Raw genomic sequence first — 14,756 nt, forward strand, 5'->3', positions numbered from 1 at the left:
TGCAACAACTAAATCTTTATGACTGTTTTGAACCTACAAATTTGTGATAAATTGCTGGTTAAAATCATCAAGGAAGCAAACTCCCTTCAAAATCTTTGTTCATTTAATGAAGCTCATTTTCCTTAACTGTTTACATGAATAAACAGATCTTTCATTACTGGGCTCAAGGAAGCCCTGCTCAGCTTCGCAAGCATCCATTATGTAGTACTAAAGTTATCATATGGTGTGTAGTGTTATTTTAATATTGCCACCTACAGCAGATGTTGATACTGACCCAAGAGATGTTGCACCTCACTACAACTGCCACCTGTGATTGCCGGTGGCAGAACCGGCATGCCACTTGGGCCGCACATCTCGAATGGAGCTATGGCACCTAGGGGGGTAATTATTCTATAGTGCCATGCTGTATGAAATACTCTGCCTAGCATCGCATTACTATGAGTACAATGACGCTGGCTTGTTTCCGGATTGTCCTGGTTTTGCTACTGGCATAGATTAAGTGTGCAGCTTATGATGACTACTGCTCTGTTTATAGCTTACAATTTCACACCAGACTTTGACAGAACAGTTATGTTGTGGGGTGACATCCTTACTGCCTTGAGGATGAATGAGCCACTGCTGTCACTGTGATGTCTGAATGTTATTTCAAAAAATTAAAGACGTTACCGGTTCCAAGATTACAAACATTTCCAAATCTTGGCATTTAGGACATCTGATTTCCACTGGATGCAGCCACCTTGCACACTGTGAGACAGTTGTTGGGAGCAGTAATACTTATTTGTGGCTCCTGTAGCATCCTTCAGCCACCACAGCCAGCTTTAACTTCTTTTTAAGCAGATATCTGACAAGTGTCAGGCACCAAACCAGGTCAAGGACCCCCACTTGACTCAATGTATAGACGAAAAATGAAGCTGCCAACATCTCAAGTGAAACATTGCACTGTGCTCTGTAAAACATAAAGCAATGACTTACTGAATATTTATGGCAAAACAGACAGCATTTGATGAATGTCATTTTTAAATAGTTACGCCTAATGCAATTTTCAAATTCGTACAACATACTTTTAACCTCAAATAAAGATCTGTACTGCTCTTTCAATTTTTTTTATAATTATTTCCAATTTTCTTCTTTCTCTGTGCCACCCAGCATAAATCATAGTCAGTCACATTTGTAATTTTAGCAAATAGAAAATTATACACAATGTAAAAATGCATTGTTTACTGTACATATTTAACTGTCCCTTATCTACTGCAAAGCGATATGATAAGGAATGAGCACATAGGGACAGTAGTAGGGAAGGCAAACTGTTGACTTCAATTTGTTGGAAGAGTTTTAAGAAAGTTAAGCTCACTGCGACCCATTCTTTAGTACTGTTCCAATGTCTTTGATCCCCCACCAAGTCAGATTAAAGGAAGACACTGAAGCAATTCAGAGATGTGCTGATACATTTGTTATTGGCAAGTTCCACCAATAAGCAAATATTACTGAGATGCTTCACAAATTCAAATGGGAATCCTGGAGAGAAGACAAAATTCTTTTTGGGAAACACTATTGAGAAAATCTACAGAACCAGTATTTGCAGAGGACTGCAGGATGATTCTATGTACTGTTCCCAACATACATACGAACTGAAAACACAAGACAAGACAAATTAGGATTTGTATGGAGGTATATAAACAGTCATTTTTCCCTCACTCTATTTGCAAGTGAAACAGAATAGAAATTACTTTTAGTGGACCGTATTGTGAATTGTGAAGTATGTACTGGCCAGATCATGTCAAACTGCAAATCAGGTATCCCACGGGACTAAAGAAAGGGGTTTGGTGGCAGCTCTTAATTCACTGATACATAAATTGCTGCATTATTAACTTATGTTGTCACTTTATTACTGTAATTAATTTTATTTCAGTATAGGCATTATGTTGCTGTACACTAAACAGAAAAACACAAAAATGTTTTATTTAGCATTAGTTGCACCACAACATTTCATACTTGAGCAGATTATCTGTACTTTTTTCCTCCATAATATGCACTAATGATTTATTGCCAAATGAAGCAGAAAGCTAAAACCTGTTTGTATACAACATAAGCAGGAAATACCTAAATGATTTGCAAATAGTGCTTTAAAAATGCCAACAAAATACTGCTGCATACAATAAAATATTGTGCTCCATTATTACATTATTTTGAGTGACTCATGTTTTATTCTGGCACAATGGAGAAACACCCAATGAAATAAAACAATTTATGCTTTTGACTGGATGTAAACTGAATACCTCAAATTACAAACATACAGTCAAGACTAACAAAACACCCATGGTTGCTTCAAGCTGAGCTATGTGTAAACTCTAGTTTACAGCCTGCATTTTACACACATTATGCTTTCAAACAAAAGAAACTGGGCTCCAATTTGCATAGTGCAAGAGTCTTTTACCTTGTCACTATAGCTAAATTCTATGAGCTCTCTACAACGAGCAAAATGCTTTATCTAATTACTGAGACCCTAAGTTGTTAAAAATACTTACAGGGATCCGAATACTCATATATAAAATTAAAGCTTGCAACAAACTAAAATAAATATTTATTATTATCTGATCAAACATGCTATATTAGTATAAAGTCAAGTCTTCACTGTATTGTCACTCGTTATGTTGTGTAATCATACAGATTGGAACTGAACAGGCCTACGGTATTTGTGCAGAGACCAGAAAGTGTGTGCGTAGTAATAAATAATTATGTCAAATTGAAAATACATTTCAGAAAATTATAAAATTACAAAAACCATATTATTTCAGAAAGTAGTAGGAAAGAAAATTGTATTTTATTGGAGGTTTTGTAGGTTAAGTAGAGATTTCTATTGGAGATGTGAGGATATGATGGAGAGCAAGCACCTACTTACAGATTTGCAAGAAACAGTTATCGGGTGGGGTGGCAGTGAGAATCCAACAATTCTTCTGCAATCAGTCATATGCACTTCTAATTTAGTGAAGATCTTGCTATTTAAATAGCTTGCAGTGAGTACCTGTAAAGTTGGTAAACAGCATGTGCGCTTTCTCCAGATGGTTTGCTTTTTACACTGTATGATTTATCAGTGATAGTACTGAACTAGGTGGCAGTGGGTGGGAGCATGATGAGATTTTACAACAGGAACAATTACAGGAATAACTGTAACGGTTTGGGAATGTCACATGGTTTAACTAGCTTAGGATGGAGGTTAGCAAGGGCAATGGAAGATGGCTGGGTAGAGTGTGTGTGTGTGTGTGTGTGTGTCGGTGTCGGGGGGGGGGGGGGGGGGGAGGGGGAGGTAATAAGGAAGAGACTACCTTATTCCAGGTCTTGCCTTAAAAAGTCAATGCCTCGACAGAGTAATATGCTGAGCTATCTGACGCTTGACTGACAAGTGGGTACTTCTAATTTGTTGGAAGTGGAAGCTGTTATACTCAGAGCGTGAGAAGTGGCTAGTATATGGCAGATTTGTTTGTGGATAAGATCTGTGGGTACCTGGAGAAGTGTAAAGTCGCTTGAGGTGTTTGGAATACGTCTTAAAAGGTTTGGGGTTAGTGCAGTTATGTTTGCATTGAAGCTGGCAAGGTGCAGATCTTGCTGCTTGTTAGTAAGTTTAAGGGCTGAGGTTTGCATGTGAACTTCAATGAGATGGAAGTCAACCTCAATGAAGGTGTGTTTGAATTGGGTAAAGGTGTTGCTCCTGTTGCAGGAAGTGAATGGGTTGTCATGCACCGTGGGTCCAGGCTACAAAGATGTCATCAATAAATCTATACCAAGCCATGGGGCCCATCCCAGCTCCTGGGTCCTCAGGATTGCCTCTCTGAAGTGATCCACAAAAGGGTTTTGTGGTATCAATAGTTCTGATGCCACGGCGTAAGTGCACATTCGTAGGTTGGCAGTACGAAAGTGGACGAACTATGCCGACCACAGTGCCCTCTAGCCGACGCTGTGGAGCTCAACGAGTGCCGCTCTGTTTTCTGCCCATTTCATCAAGGGCAGACGGCCTGGAAACGTCGCTTCAACTTCAGTGTGTGTTGGCTTGCTATTGAGACGTTGTACTACTTACGACGGGAATATGGCTTGCACCTACGTGCTCATCATCGCAAAGTTATGTAACCATTTATTAGCTGGTTTTTTCCTATAGTAAACATCTTTAACTGCAGTACCGAAGTGCTTCACCACTCTTACTCCTACTCGCTTCCTTCATTCGGCCTATTTTGCAGATCACAGGAGCAGACCCACGCGCCGCCTTCCAGGCGGGATACACGAGGTTCGAATAACACACGGGAACAAGTTCCCACATTGGTTTCTCTGATTTGTCTGTAGGTCTGGCCTTCAAATATGATGAAGTTTTGAGTAAGGATGACAGTGGATAGTTGAAATAGATGAGGATTTATGTAGATTTTCAAGTGAGCACCAAGTGTCATCATGTTCTAGGATTCAGAAGCCATGTGTGTGCAAGATGTCAGTGTAGAGTGAGGTAACAATGATTGTGACACAGAAGGTTTCATGTGGGAGATGAGTGGGAGTGGGTTTCAGATGGTCCAGGAAGTGGATGGTGTGTTTTACATACGATAGGAGGCTCTATGTGATGCGTAGGAGGTACTGCTTTACCTAGGCCGAGATGCATTTGGTGGATGCTTTGAAGCCAGTCACAATGGGATAGTCACAATAACTGTTCACACGTAAATTGGAGCACATCTCATCTAAACAGATTTCCCAGAGGGTATTCATCTCTTACCCCCTGATTATTTACCATTTTTTAAAAAAATTGTAAGCATTCCCTTTGTCACCTCCTACCACCCACACCCTGAATAGCTCAATACATTGCTTTCCCAAGGCTGTGACCAGATAAAGTCATGCCCTGAAATAAGAGCCTTCTCACATCATTCACACTGTTGCCATCCATTGTGCTCCTAAAAACTTTTTTATCATAGTCAAACCATATGACATTCTCAAAGCATTATACATATTCCACAGTTCCTACCTCTGCAGTCTTTCCCACTACCACCCTTATTTGGCCCCAAACTGGTAACACATACTGTTCACCAGTTTACATTTGTTTACTGCAACACTGTAATAAAATTTATGTAGGAACGCTAAAGTGAAGAGTGTATGAATGGACATAATTCCATTTGGGGACACTCAATACCCATTTATTTACCATGATTTGCAGTGTGACTCATTCATTCTAAATGCCTGCTGCACCACAAGGACTATTTTGATCCTCCCAAGTGATACTAGTTTCCTTTAACCCTGGAATGGAAACTTGCTCACTTATATATCCTCAGATCCCAACACCCTCATGGATTTGACATACATTTACAAACAGTCCCACAATACTTACTTATTATTATTTTATATTTTATTCATTTACTTTGTTGCTTTCTTATAAATGTTCCCCATCCTATCTCACTTACTCTTTGATTACTTTTCTCTCCTTTCCAGTTTTTAATTTCACTATCCCTTCCACTTCTCATTGTTCCTGCTCTATCCATCTATTGTTTTAGACTCTGTCTTCTTGTCATTTCTGGACCAAAGCTGGAAAAATGCTTACCAATATACAGTCTGACTTTCTATGCTCTCAGAAGCCTCCATCTACATCTTTGTTTCCGTTCATCCTCACAATAGGTGAATCCCTCTATATCTACACTTTGAGAGATATGCCCTTCCTTTCTAGCCTTCCCAACATATCCCTCTTTCCTCCATATGGAAGGAATAATAATTCTGTAAGTTGGGGGTAGTTTTTCCATTCTAAAATGTGTCTGTTGATAGTTGGGTTGGGGTTTGTTTTGAGAAAAGAGACCAAACAGCGAGGTCATCGGTCTCATCGGATTAGGGAAGTACGGGGAAGGAAATTGGCCGTGCCTGTTGACAGCACTGGAATTTCGTCTCCTGAAATTAAACTCAGCACTTCTGTCAGAAAATATACTGTAAGCTACTGAGTTTTATTGGAAACACTTGAAACTACAATGAAAAATACTAGTGGACTGTTTCCAACCGTTTGAATGTTTTCTGCTATTGTGATTAGAATAACCTACAGCATCATTATTAATTAGAAACACAACAGGGAAGTATACTGAGCACGTGAATACTCGAGAAAAGTGTAGACACTGAATTGAGCACAACTCAAACAATGCTTGGGCCACTGCTGAAGTTGTGTTTTGTGCTTAAAGTGCTTTTTAAGAAGTCAGGGACACCAAAAAATTATATTTACATCCACGAAACAGGAACACAATCTGCTAACTTTACTGCTGCTTTTCATCTGGAATGGAATTCTTCATTATTCTGCTGATACTTGGTTATAATCTGATACAAAAGGAAAATAAATGCTTTGCTGTTCCAAGTAAAAAATATTTTATTTGTTTCATAAAAATTGTAACAAAAAACTGATTTCTAGAAAAATCTACAAAACAGTTTTGCCTGTAATTGTAACAGTCTTCATTTCTACTTTAGTGTTACAATTATGCTAATTTTTGAATGTTTTTATTGTATAAGTAGTAAACCAAGCAATTTCTTGACATGGTAATACCATTCTTTTATATTACTGAGCATACTTCAATGTGAATCATTGTGCATTACATTAAAACAACACCATAGGCAATAATATCAAACGTACAAACATGAGTTTAAGGAACTCGTTTCATCAACTGTAAAATTTCTTTTGTATGATACTAACATCTGCCCCAGTGTCACACTATGGAATGCCATAAATTAATGATGATGGTGATATGTACATCTTCAAAGCATTATTGTTTTTGATTTCCAGTGACTTGCTTTATAGTGTAATTGGAAATATGTTTAACCCTGGCTGTGCAGTGTGCTTCCTTAGGCCGGTATTACACTATCAAATTTCTTTGTCCAATATCTTTGTCAAAGAAATTTGATGGTGTAATAGGGAACTTTGTGAAATGTCGTCAAATATTTGATCAAATCTAGGGCCTCACTGTAGATTTGATCAAAGAAGTCGCTTGTTTTCTGTTCACTGCAATGTGACATGTTATCACATGGAGCACTAGCATCGCTGCAGCGTTCTGTCGTCTGGAGTGTTTTTATAAACATCATCATCATCACCACCATCATCATTTAAGACTGATTATGCCTTTCAGTGTTCAGTCTGGAGCATAGCCCCCTTATAAAATTCCTATTCAGTGCTAACATTGGTGCCTCTTCTGATGTTAAACCTATTACTTCAAAATCATTCTTAACCGAATCCAGGTACCTTCTCCTTGGTCTGCCCCGACTCCTCCTACCCTCTACTTCTGAACCCATGAGTCTCTTGGGTAACCTTGCTTCTCCCATGCGTGTAACATGACCCCACCATCTAAGCCTGTTCGCCCTGACTGTTACATCTATAGAGTTCATTCCCAGTTTTTCTTTGATTTCCTCATTGTGGACACCCTCCTGCCATTGTTCCCATCTACTAGTACAGGGCTTAACAACTGGCCGGTTTTGAGCACGAGTACTCGCGTCTGCTCAGGCACGTGCTTGTGAGCAGGTGCAAGGTCGCGGAGTAGGGAGGGAGGGGAAATGCGCGCACACATTTGAACGGGGCCGCAGCGTGCCTATTGAATTCGCGCCGACTGTGTAATGTTTAAAGTACTACGATCAGCTCTAACAGTCACTTCGCAGGTTAAGAATCCTGTCAAGTCGCCTTTGTGTAACCCCAACCATGTTTTCGCAGTTCAACCTCCATTGGGAGGAATTGTATCTGTTTACAGTAAAAGATGGTGTTGCAAAATGTTTAGTACGTCACAAAACGCAGAATTCTTTTAGGAAATTTAATTTGCAGCGACATTATATGTTGTACCACGCGAAAGACTACGGAAGTGGAAAATGTGATGGACCAGATCATGCACAGGAAGTTATTAAACTTAAAAGGAAGCTATTCGAAGAAGATCTGGACGACGAAGTAAAATCAACTGAGGCATCTCTCAGAGTGAGTTACAAAATGGCTTTGCTTTTAGCAAAATCCCTGCGCCCCTTCACTGATGGTGATTTAATAAAAGAATGTTTGGTAATGCAGCAGAACATTTGTGTCCATCTCAAGTTGAAAAGTTTCGGATTGTGCCATTATCTAACATGACCATTATGCGTCGCATACAGGACATGGCAGACAACGTCCAGAGCCAGCTTGCAAATATCTGTAAAGATTTTATGGCGTATTCTCTAGCTCTGGACGAAAGTGTTGATATCACTGGAACAGCGCAGCTTGCCATATTTATTAGAGGTGTTAATAGAGATCTTCAGGTGAGGGAGGAGCTCCTCGATGTAGTAGCCATGAAGAACACTACAACCGGAGGTGATATTTTAAGTAGTGTTGAAGAAAGTGTTGAAAATACAGGATTGTCGTGGAATTCTTTAGTTTCAGTGTCTACAGACGGTGCACCAGCGATGACAGGGGGGGGGGGGGGGGGGGGAAATCAGGTTTCATTTCGCTGTTGAAGGAGAAAATGAAAAAACTGACCGTGCTGAATGAAATAAGGGGCGTTCACCGTGTAATCCACCAGGAAAACTTATGTGCAAAGAGTATCACTCTAAAAAATGCGATGAGTGTTGTTGTTCATACAACCAATTATATAAGGTAGCATGGGCTACAACATAGGCAATTTAAAAGCTTTCTTGAGGATGTAGAAAGCCAGTATGGTAGCCTGCCTTATTACAGCTTAGTCGTGGCGAATTATTAAATCGATTTTTTTCCCTATTAGATGAGATCAATATGTTCATGGAAATAAATAACATGTGTGTTCCTGAATGGAAAGAGCCTTCATGGAAATGTGATCTCACGTTCTTAGCAGATTTAACTAGCCATCTGAATGCTTTGAACATTTCACTGCAAGGTAAAAATCTGCTAATTACTCATTTCATAGATCGAATACGAGCTTTTAAAATGAAATTGACACTTTGGGTGAGTCAGTTGGAAACAGGAAATCTAGCTCATTTTCCTAAATTATCATCCATGCAAGATGTTCACAAAGACTGTGAACGTTATTCACATAGTTTAGTTGCCTGTAAGGAAGAATTTGATCAACGCTTTCAAGATCTGACAGCGCTAGACAGTGATTCTGATTTGTTCTCCTCTCCATATTCAGCGAATATTGAAGAGATTCGTTCTGAGCTGCAACTAGAACATATTGACCTGCAGTGTGACATAGAATACAGAGACAAATTTCAGAACAAGAAAAACATTTTGGAATTCTGCAGACACTTCCCTCAGGATAGATTTCCTCATTTGCACAAACTGGCGGCTACAATAATATCAATGTTCAGTTCCACGTATGTTTGTGAACAACTGTTCACTGGAATGAAATGTAACAAGACGCGCCTGAGAAACGCATTGTCTGATCGAAATTTAAACTGCACGCTGCGCCTACAGTGCACCAGAACAATTACTCCGAACATAGACACAATTGTAAAGGGCAAAAAGTACAAGATAACCGAGAATCCCACACTTCAGAGACACCTTTTATTATGTAACAGTTCACAAATTAATACGAATGTAGAGGCATACACTAAGCTAATAAAATTATGTGGCACGTGTACATTCTCCTTTATTTGTTTCGTTTGTCGCAGTAATAATTCGTGAGTGATATCCCTGCAGGTGGCCGCAGATTTACATTGACTGGCGGCAGCTGTTGTGTGCCCCACGTGACTCTCCCCACTCTCTACTCTGGTCCGGTAGTGCGGGTAGCATGCTCGCGCTGCTCCGTGCTCGCGCCTGGCTGCTCACAGCTTGCTCCACGAGCACATATGTTGTGAAGCCCTGTACTAGTACCTGCAATCATCCTAGCTACTTTCATATCCGTAACCTCAACCTTGTTGATAAGGTAACCTGAATCCACCCAGCTTTCGCTCCCATACAACAAAGTTGGTCGAAAGATTGAATGGTGCACAGATAATTTAATCTTGGTACTGACTTCCTTCTTGCAGAAGAGAGTAGATCGTAGCTGACCGCTCACTGCATTAGCTTTGCTACACCTCGCTTCCAGTTCTTTCACTATGTTGCCATCCTGTGAGAATATGCATCCTAAGTACTTGAAACCGTCCACCTCTTCTAACTTTGTTCCTCCTATTTGGCACTCAATCCGTTTATATTTCTTTCCCACTGACATAACTTTCGTTTTGGAGATGCTAATCTTCATACCATAGTCCTTACATTTCTGATCTAGCTCTGAAATATTACTTTGCAAACTTTCAATCAAATCTGCCATCACAACTAAGTCATCCGCATATGCAAGACTGCTTATTTTGTGTTCACATGTCTTAATCCCACCCAGCCAGTCTATTGTTTTCAACATAAGATCCATAAATAATATGAACAACAGTGGAGACAGGTTGCAGCCTTTTCTTACCCCTGAAACTACTCTGAACCATGAACTCAATTTACCATCAACTCTAACTGCTGCCTGACTATCCGTGTAAAGACCTTTAATTGCTTGCAAAAGTTTGCCTCCTATTCGATAATCTCGTAGAACAGACAATAACCTCCTCCTATGAACCCGATCATATGCCTTTTCTAGATCTATAAAGCATAGATACAATTCCCTGTTCCACTCATAACACTTCTCCATTATTTGCCATAAGCTGAAGATCTGGTCCTGACAACCTCTAAGAGGCCTAAACCCACACTGATTTTCATCCAATTGCTCCTCAACTAATACTCGCACTTTCCTTTCAACAATACCTGAGAAGATTTTACCCACAACGCTGATTAAAGAGATACCTCTGTAGTTGTTACAATCTTTTCTGTTTCCATGTTTAAAGATTGGTGTGATTACTGATTTGTCCAGTCTGATGGAACCTGTCCGGACTCCCAGGCCATTTCAAGTATCCTGTGTAGCCATTTAAGACCTGACATTCCACTGTATGTGATGAGTTCCGACTTAATTTCATCCACCCCAGCTGTTTTATTGCACTGCAATCTATTGACCATTTTCTCCACTTCCTCAAATGTGATCCTATTTCCATCATCATTCCTATCCCATGCTACCTCGAAATCTGAAACATTACTGATCGTATTTTCACCTACATTGAGCAACTCTTCAAAATATTCCCTCCATCTGCCCAAGGCATCCACAGGATTCACCAGCAGTTTTCCTGACCTGTCCAAAATACTTGTCATTTCCTTCTTACCTCCCTTTCGAAGATTGCTAATTACACTCCAGAATGGTTTTCCAGCAGCTTGACCCATAGTCTCCAGCCTGTTTCCAAAGTCTTCCCAAGATTTCTTCTTGGACGCTGCAATTGTCTGTTTGGCTTTGTTTCTTTCTTCAACATAACTTTCTCTGTCTACCTGAGTTCTAGTATGTAGCCATTTTTGATACGCCTTCTTTTTCCTTTTACACGCTGCCTTGACTGTGTCATTCCACCAAGCTGTTTGCTTCATCCTACTTTTACACACTACTGTTCCAAGACATTCTTTAGACACTTCTAGTACTGTGTCCCTGTACCTTGTCCATTCCTTTTCCAATGACTGTAATTGACTACATTCAACTAACTGGTACCTTTCTGAGATCGCTGTTATGTACTTGTGCCCGATTTCCTTATCCTGAAGTTTCTCCACTCTTATCCTCCTACATATGGACCTGACCTCCTGCACTTTTGGCCTCACAATCCCAATTTCACTGCAGATTAAATTATGATCAGTGTCATCAAAGAATCCCCTGAATACATGTGTGTCCCTAACAGCCTTCCTGAATTCCTGATCTGTTGTTATATAGTCAATGACAGATCTGGTTCCCCTGCCTTCCCAAGTATACCGGCGAATGTTCTTATGTTTAAAAAAGGAGTTTGTGATTACTAAGCCCATACTGGCACAGAAATCCAATAGTTGTTTCCCATTCCTGTTGGCCTCCACATCCTCTCCAGATTTACCCATAACCTTTTCATACCCTTCTGTTCGATTTCCAATCCTGACATTAAAATCACCCATGAGCAGAACACTGTCCTTGTCCTTTACTCTAACAACTACATCACTGAGTGCCTCATAAAAACTACCTATCTTATCTTTATCTGTCCCTTCACAATGCGAATATACTGACACAATCCTAATTTTCTTGCTAGACACTGTCAAATCTATCCAAATCAGTCGTTCGTTTACATACCTTATTGCAACTACGCTGGGTTCCATTTCTTTCCGGATGTAAAGCCCTACACCCCATTGTGCTTTTCCTGCTTTGACTCCTGACAGGTAGACCTTGTATTCTCCCACTTCCTCTTCTTTCTCACCCTATACCCGAATGTCGCTAACAGCTAAAACGTCCAGCCCCCTCTTACTTGCAGCCTCTGTCAGCTCTACCTTCTTCCCAGAGTAGCCCCCATTGATATTAATAGCTCCCCATCTCATTACCATTTGTTTGCCAAGTCGTATCTTAGGAGTCCCTGGTTTGTCTGTTAGAGGTAGGACTCCGTCACCTCCAAAGGTCCGAGGCATTTTGCTCTGATTGTTGCCAGCATCATATTTAAAGTACCAGGGAAGCAGGTTGCTAGCCTTACTTGCCCCGAGTCCCATTGGGTTTTACCCCTAACGGCTGAGGGACTAACTGGTGGATTTGGTAGTCTTTGCCATATGAGCAGAAAGGTGACCACGACTCAGAATATGTCCGAGATGCCCAGCCTTATTCCAAAGTAACTGGTATCCTGACTGTCGAGACCACTTACTTGGCCACTCATACGTTGCCCGTGGTTCATGAACTAGTACATGACTACAGGAACCCACACCATGAACCACATTGCCGGTAAATACAATTGGTGTGTACAAACAACTACAAAATTAACAGAGATGTATAAAGCTGAAGAGGCACCTTACAATGTGAGGCACCCTGAATACAAAAATAGATTACGACGATTGGAGACCAGACCCGACCCAACCCAACCCAACCCAACCCACCCAACCAACCAACCAACCAACCCAACCCAACCCAACCCAACCCAACCCAACCCAACCCAACCCAACCCAACCCAACCCAACCCAACCCAACCCAACCCAACCCAACCCAACCCAACCCTCTCCTGTAGCACGGAATCTGAGTGTTAAAGTGAGCCTCTCTTCTGCAAAAGTAGCAGTTCTTAAGTGAATATTGTGCTTTGTGATATGAGGATACACTTCACTGAGCACATACAGAAATGTATGGTCATCCGTTCTTAAGTAATTTATGTACGACTTGACGTCCTCCACTATAAGCTCACGTAATAAATTTTGTTGAATGCTTTTATCGTGTCGTCGTAAAACCCACGGCTACACCCAGGTACGTTTCCTTTTTTCCCCCCGTTTCTCTTCCACATGTGCACACAGTGCAATTGTGGTACGTGCAACTGCTGCAGCTAATAACAAGTTGTTGTTGTCAGCGATCTTGAACTTTGACGTAAAATACGATGACAGTGTCATACCCCTTCTAGCGCTACGTCAAAGATCTTTGTCAAATATATTTGATGGAATATTTGATCACATCTTTGATCAAATCTTTGACAAAGAAATTTGATAGTGTAATACCAGCCTTAGCAAATTTGTCATTGAAATGTGTGACACCAAAAATACAAAAGATTTAAACAAAAATTACAGTAGTGTCATCTGAATACTGTTACGAAAAGAAGTAACTTCCAGGAAATATTTTAAGACATCTAGCATGCATGTTTTAAGTTTTTTTTTTACAAACTACAAATTCATGCAGCTGCATTAGAACTATTCCAGAGGCTTACACAAGCTCAAATTCCTAGTCTCTCAAACACTGCTACTGAGGCTGTCGAGGTTGCCAATATATACTACTGATCTTCAGGTGTTGCTGATAACCAATAACTCGATCCTGGGCAACCTACAATATTTGCCACGTTACAAGTCTGGAGATGTAGAGCATACTCTAATTTACAAAGCTTCAAAAAGAAAAATACCATTTTGCTCTTCGTGATCTACATGACCAAACAGTGTTACTGACCTACCATGCCATAAGTTGAAACAATGCATTTTATGAGTTTTTTTGTATTATAAATGGGGTTCCAATCTTGGCAAATCTGCTGGAAAATCATACCATATTATCCCACTTTCCAGGCCATGTTTGCTTTGTTGCTGAGCGCTGTTGCAACCAAAGGCACAGTCCCTTCTCTGGATGCCTCACATACCCATTAATGTCAACACCATAGTTACGAATTCCAAATAAACCTGAAAAACAGCATGTATTTTTTGATTTCTCAGTTTCTTCAGAAAAAAATTAAATTACCATTAAAACTAATATGACAACCAGTTATCACATTTTAGAAACACAACAGTACAAGAACTCCAGCAATGCTTTTTACAAATGCCATCTGAAGAAAATTTGGGAAGGGTGGGGGGAGGTGAGGAAAGAGTACAAATATTTCACTGACATAATCTAACACTTACATTATTTCAAGGCAAATCCTTAGAGGATTTAAGCAATTCATTCCATTGCATCAATATAACCAGAATGAATACTAGAAATTTATCAATGAAATTATAATTTAAAGTGGTATAAAGTAAATGTCATAAACAGCAGACTGAAGTTGGTTGGTTGGTTTAAAGGCGGGAGAAGGGACCAAACTATGAGGTCATCGGTCCCTTGTTCCTAATAAAACAATGCCACAAGTGTGAGAATAAAATGGACGAAACATATAACACAAAACGGAAAGAAAGGAAAAGCCACAAGAACGAAGGGAAGGCAACGAACACTGAAAGGAACAAAAGAGGACAAGAAAACAACGGAGAGACACTAGAAACAGAAGAGAGTAAAACATGAAAG

General features: G+C 40.1%; 1 protein-coding gene across 4 annotated transcripts in view; it reads right to left on the minus strand.

The window, feature by feature from the left end:
• Positions 1-14,756, minus strand: part of LOC124793147 (uncharacterized protein YJR142W) — a 287,324-nt gene that overhangs the window by 232,610 nt on the left and 39,958 nt on the right. For all 4 annotated transcript variants that reach the window (XR_007016578.1, XM_047257999.1, XM_047257997.1 and 1 more), the window contains one exon: positions 14,031-14,161. Coding sequence is in view for 3 of the 4 variants with exons in the window: in XM_047257999.1 (XP_047113955.1) it covers positions 14,031-14,161 (131 nt within the window). In the remaining variant the exon portion in view is untranslated. The remainder of the gene's footprint in view (positions 1-14,030; positions 14,162-14,756) is intronic.

This window comes from Schistocerca piceifrons, chromosome 1 (genome assembly GCF_021461385.2).
Source record: "Schistocerca piceifrons isolate TAMUIC-IGC-003096 chromosome 1, iqSchPice1.1, whole genome shotgun sequence".
NCBI lineage: Eukaryota > Metazoa > Arthropoda > Insecta > Orthoptera > Acrididae > Schistocerca > Schistocerca piceifrons.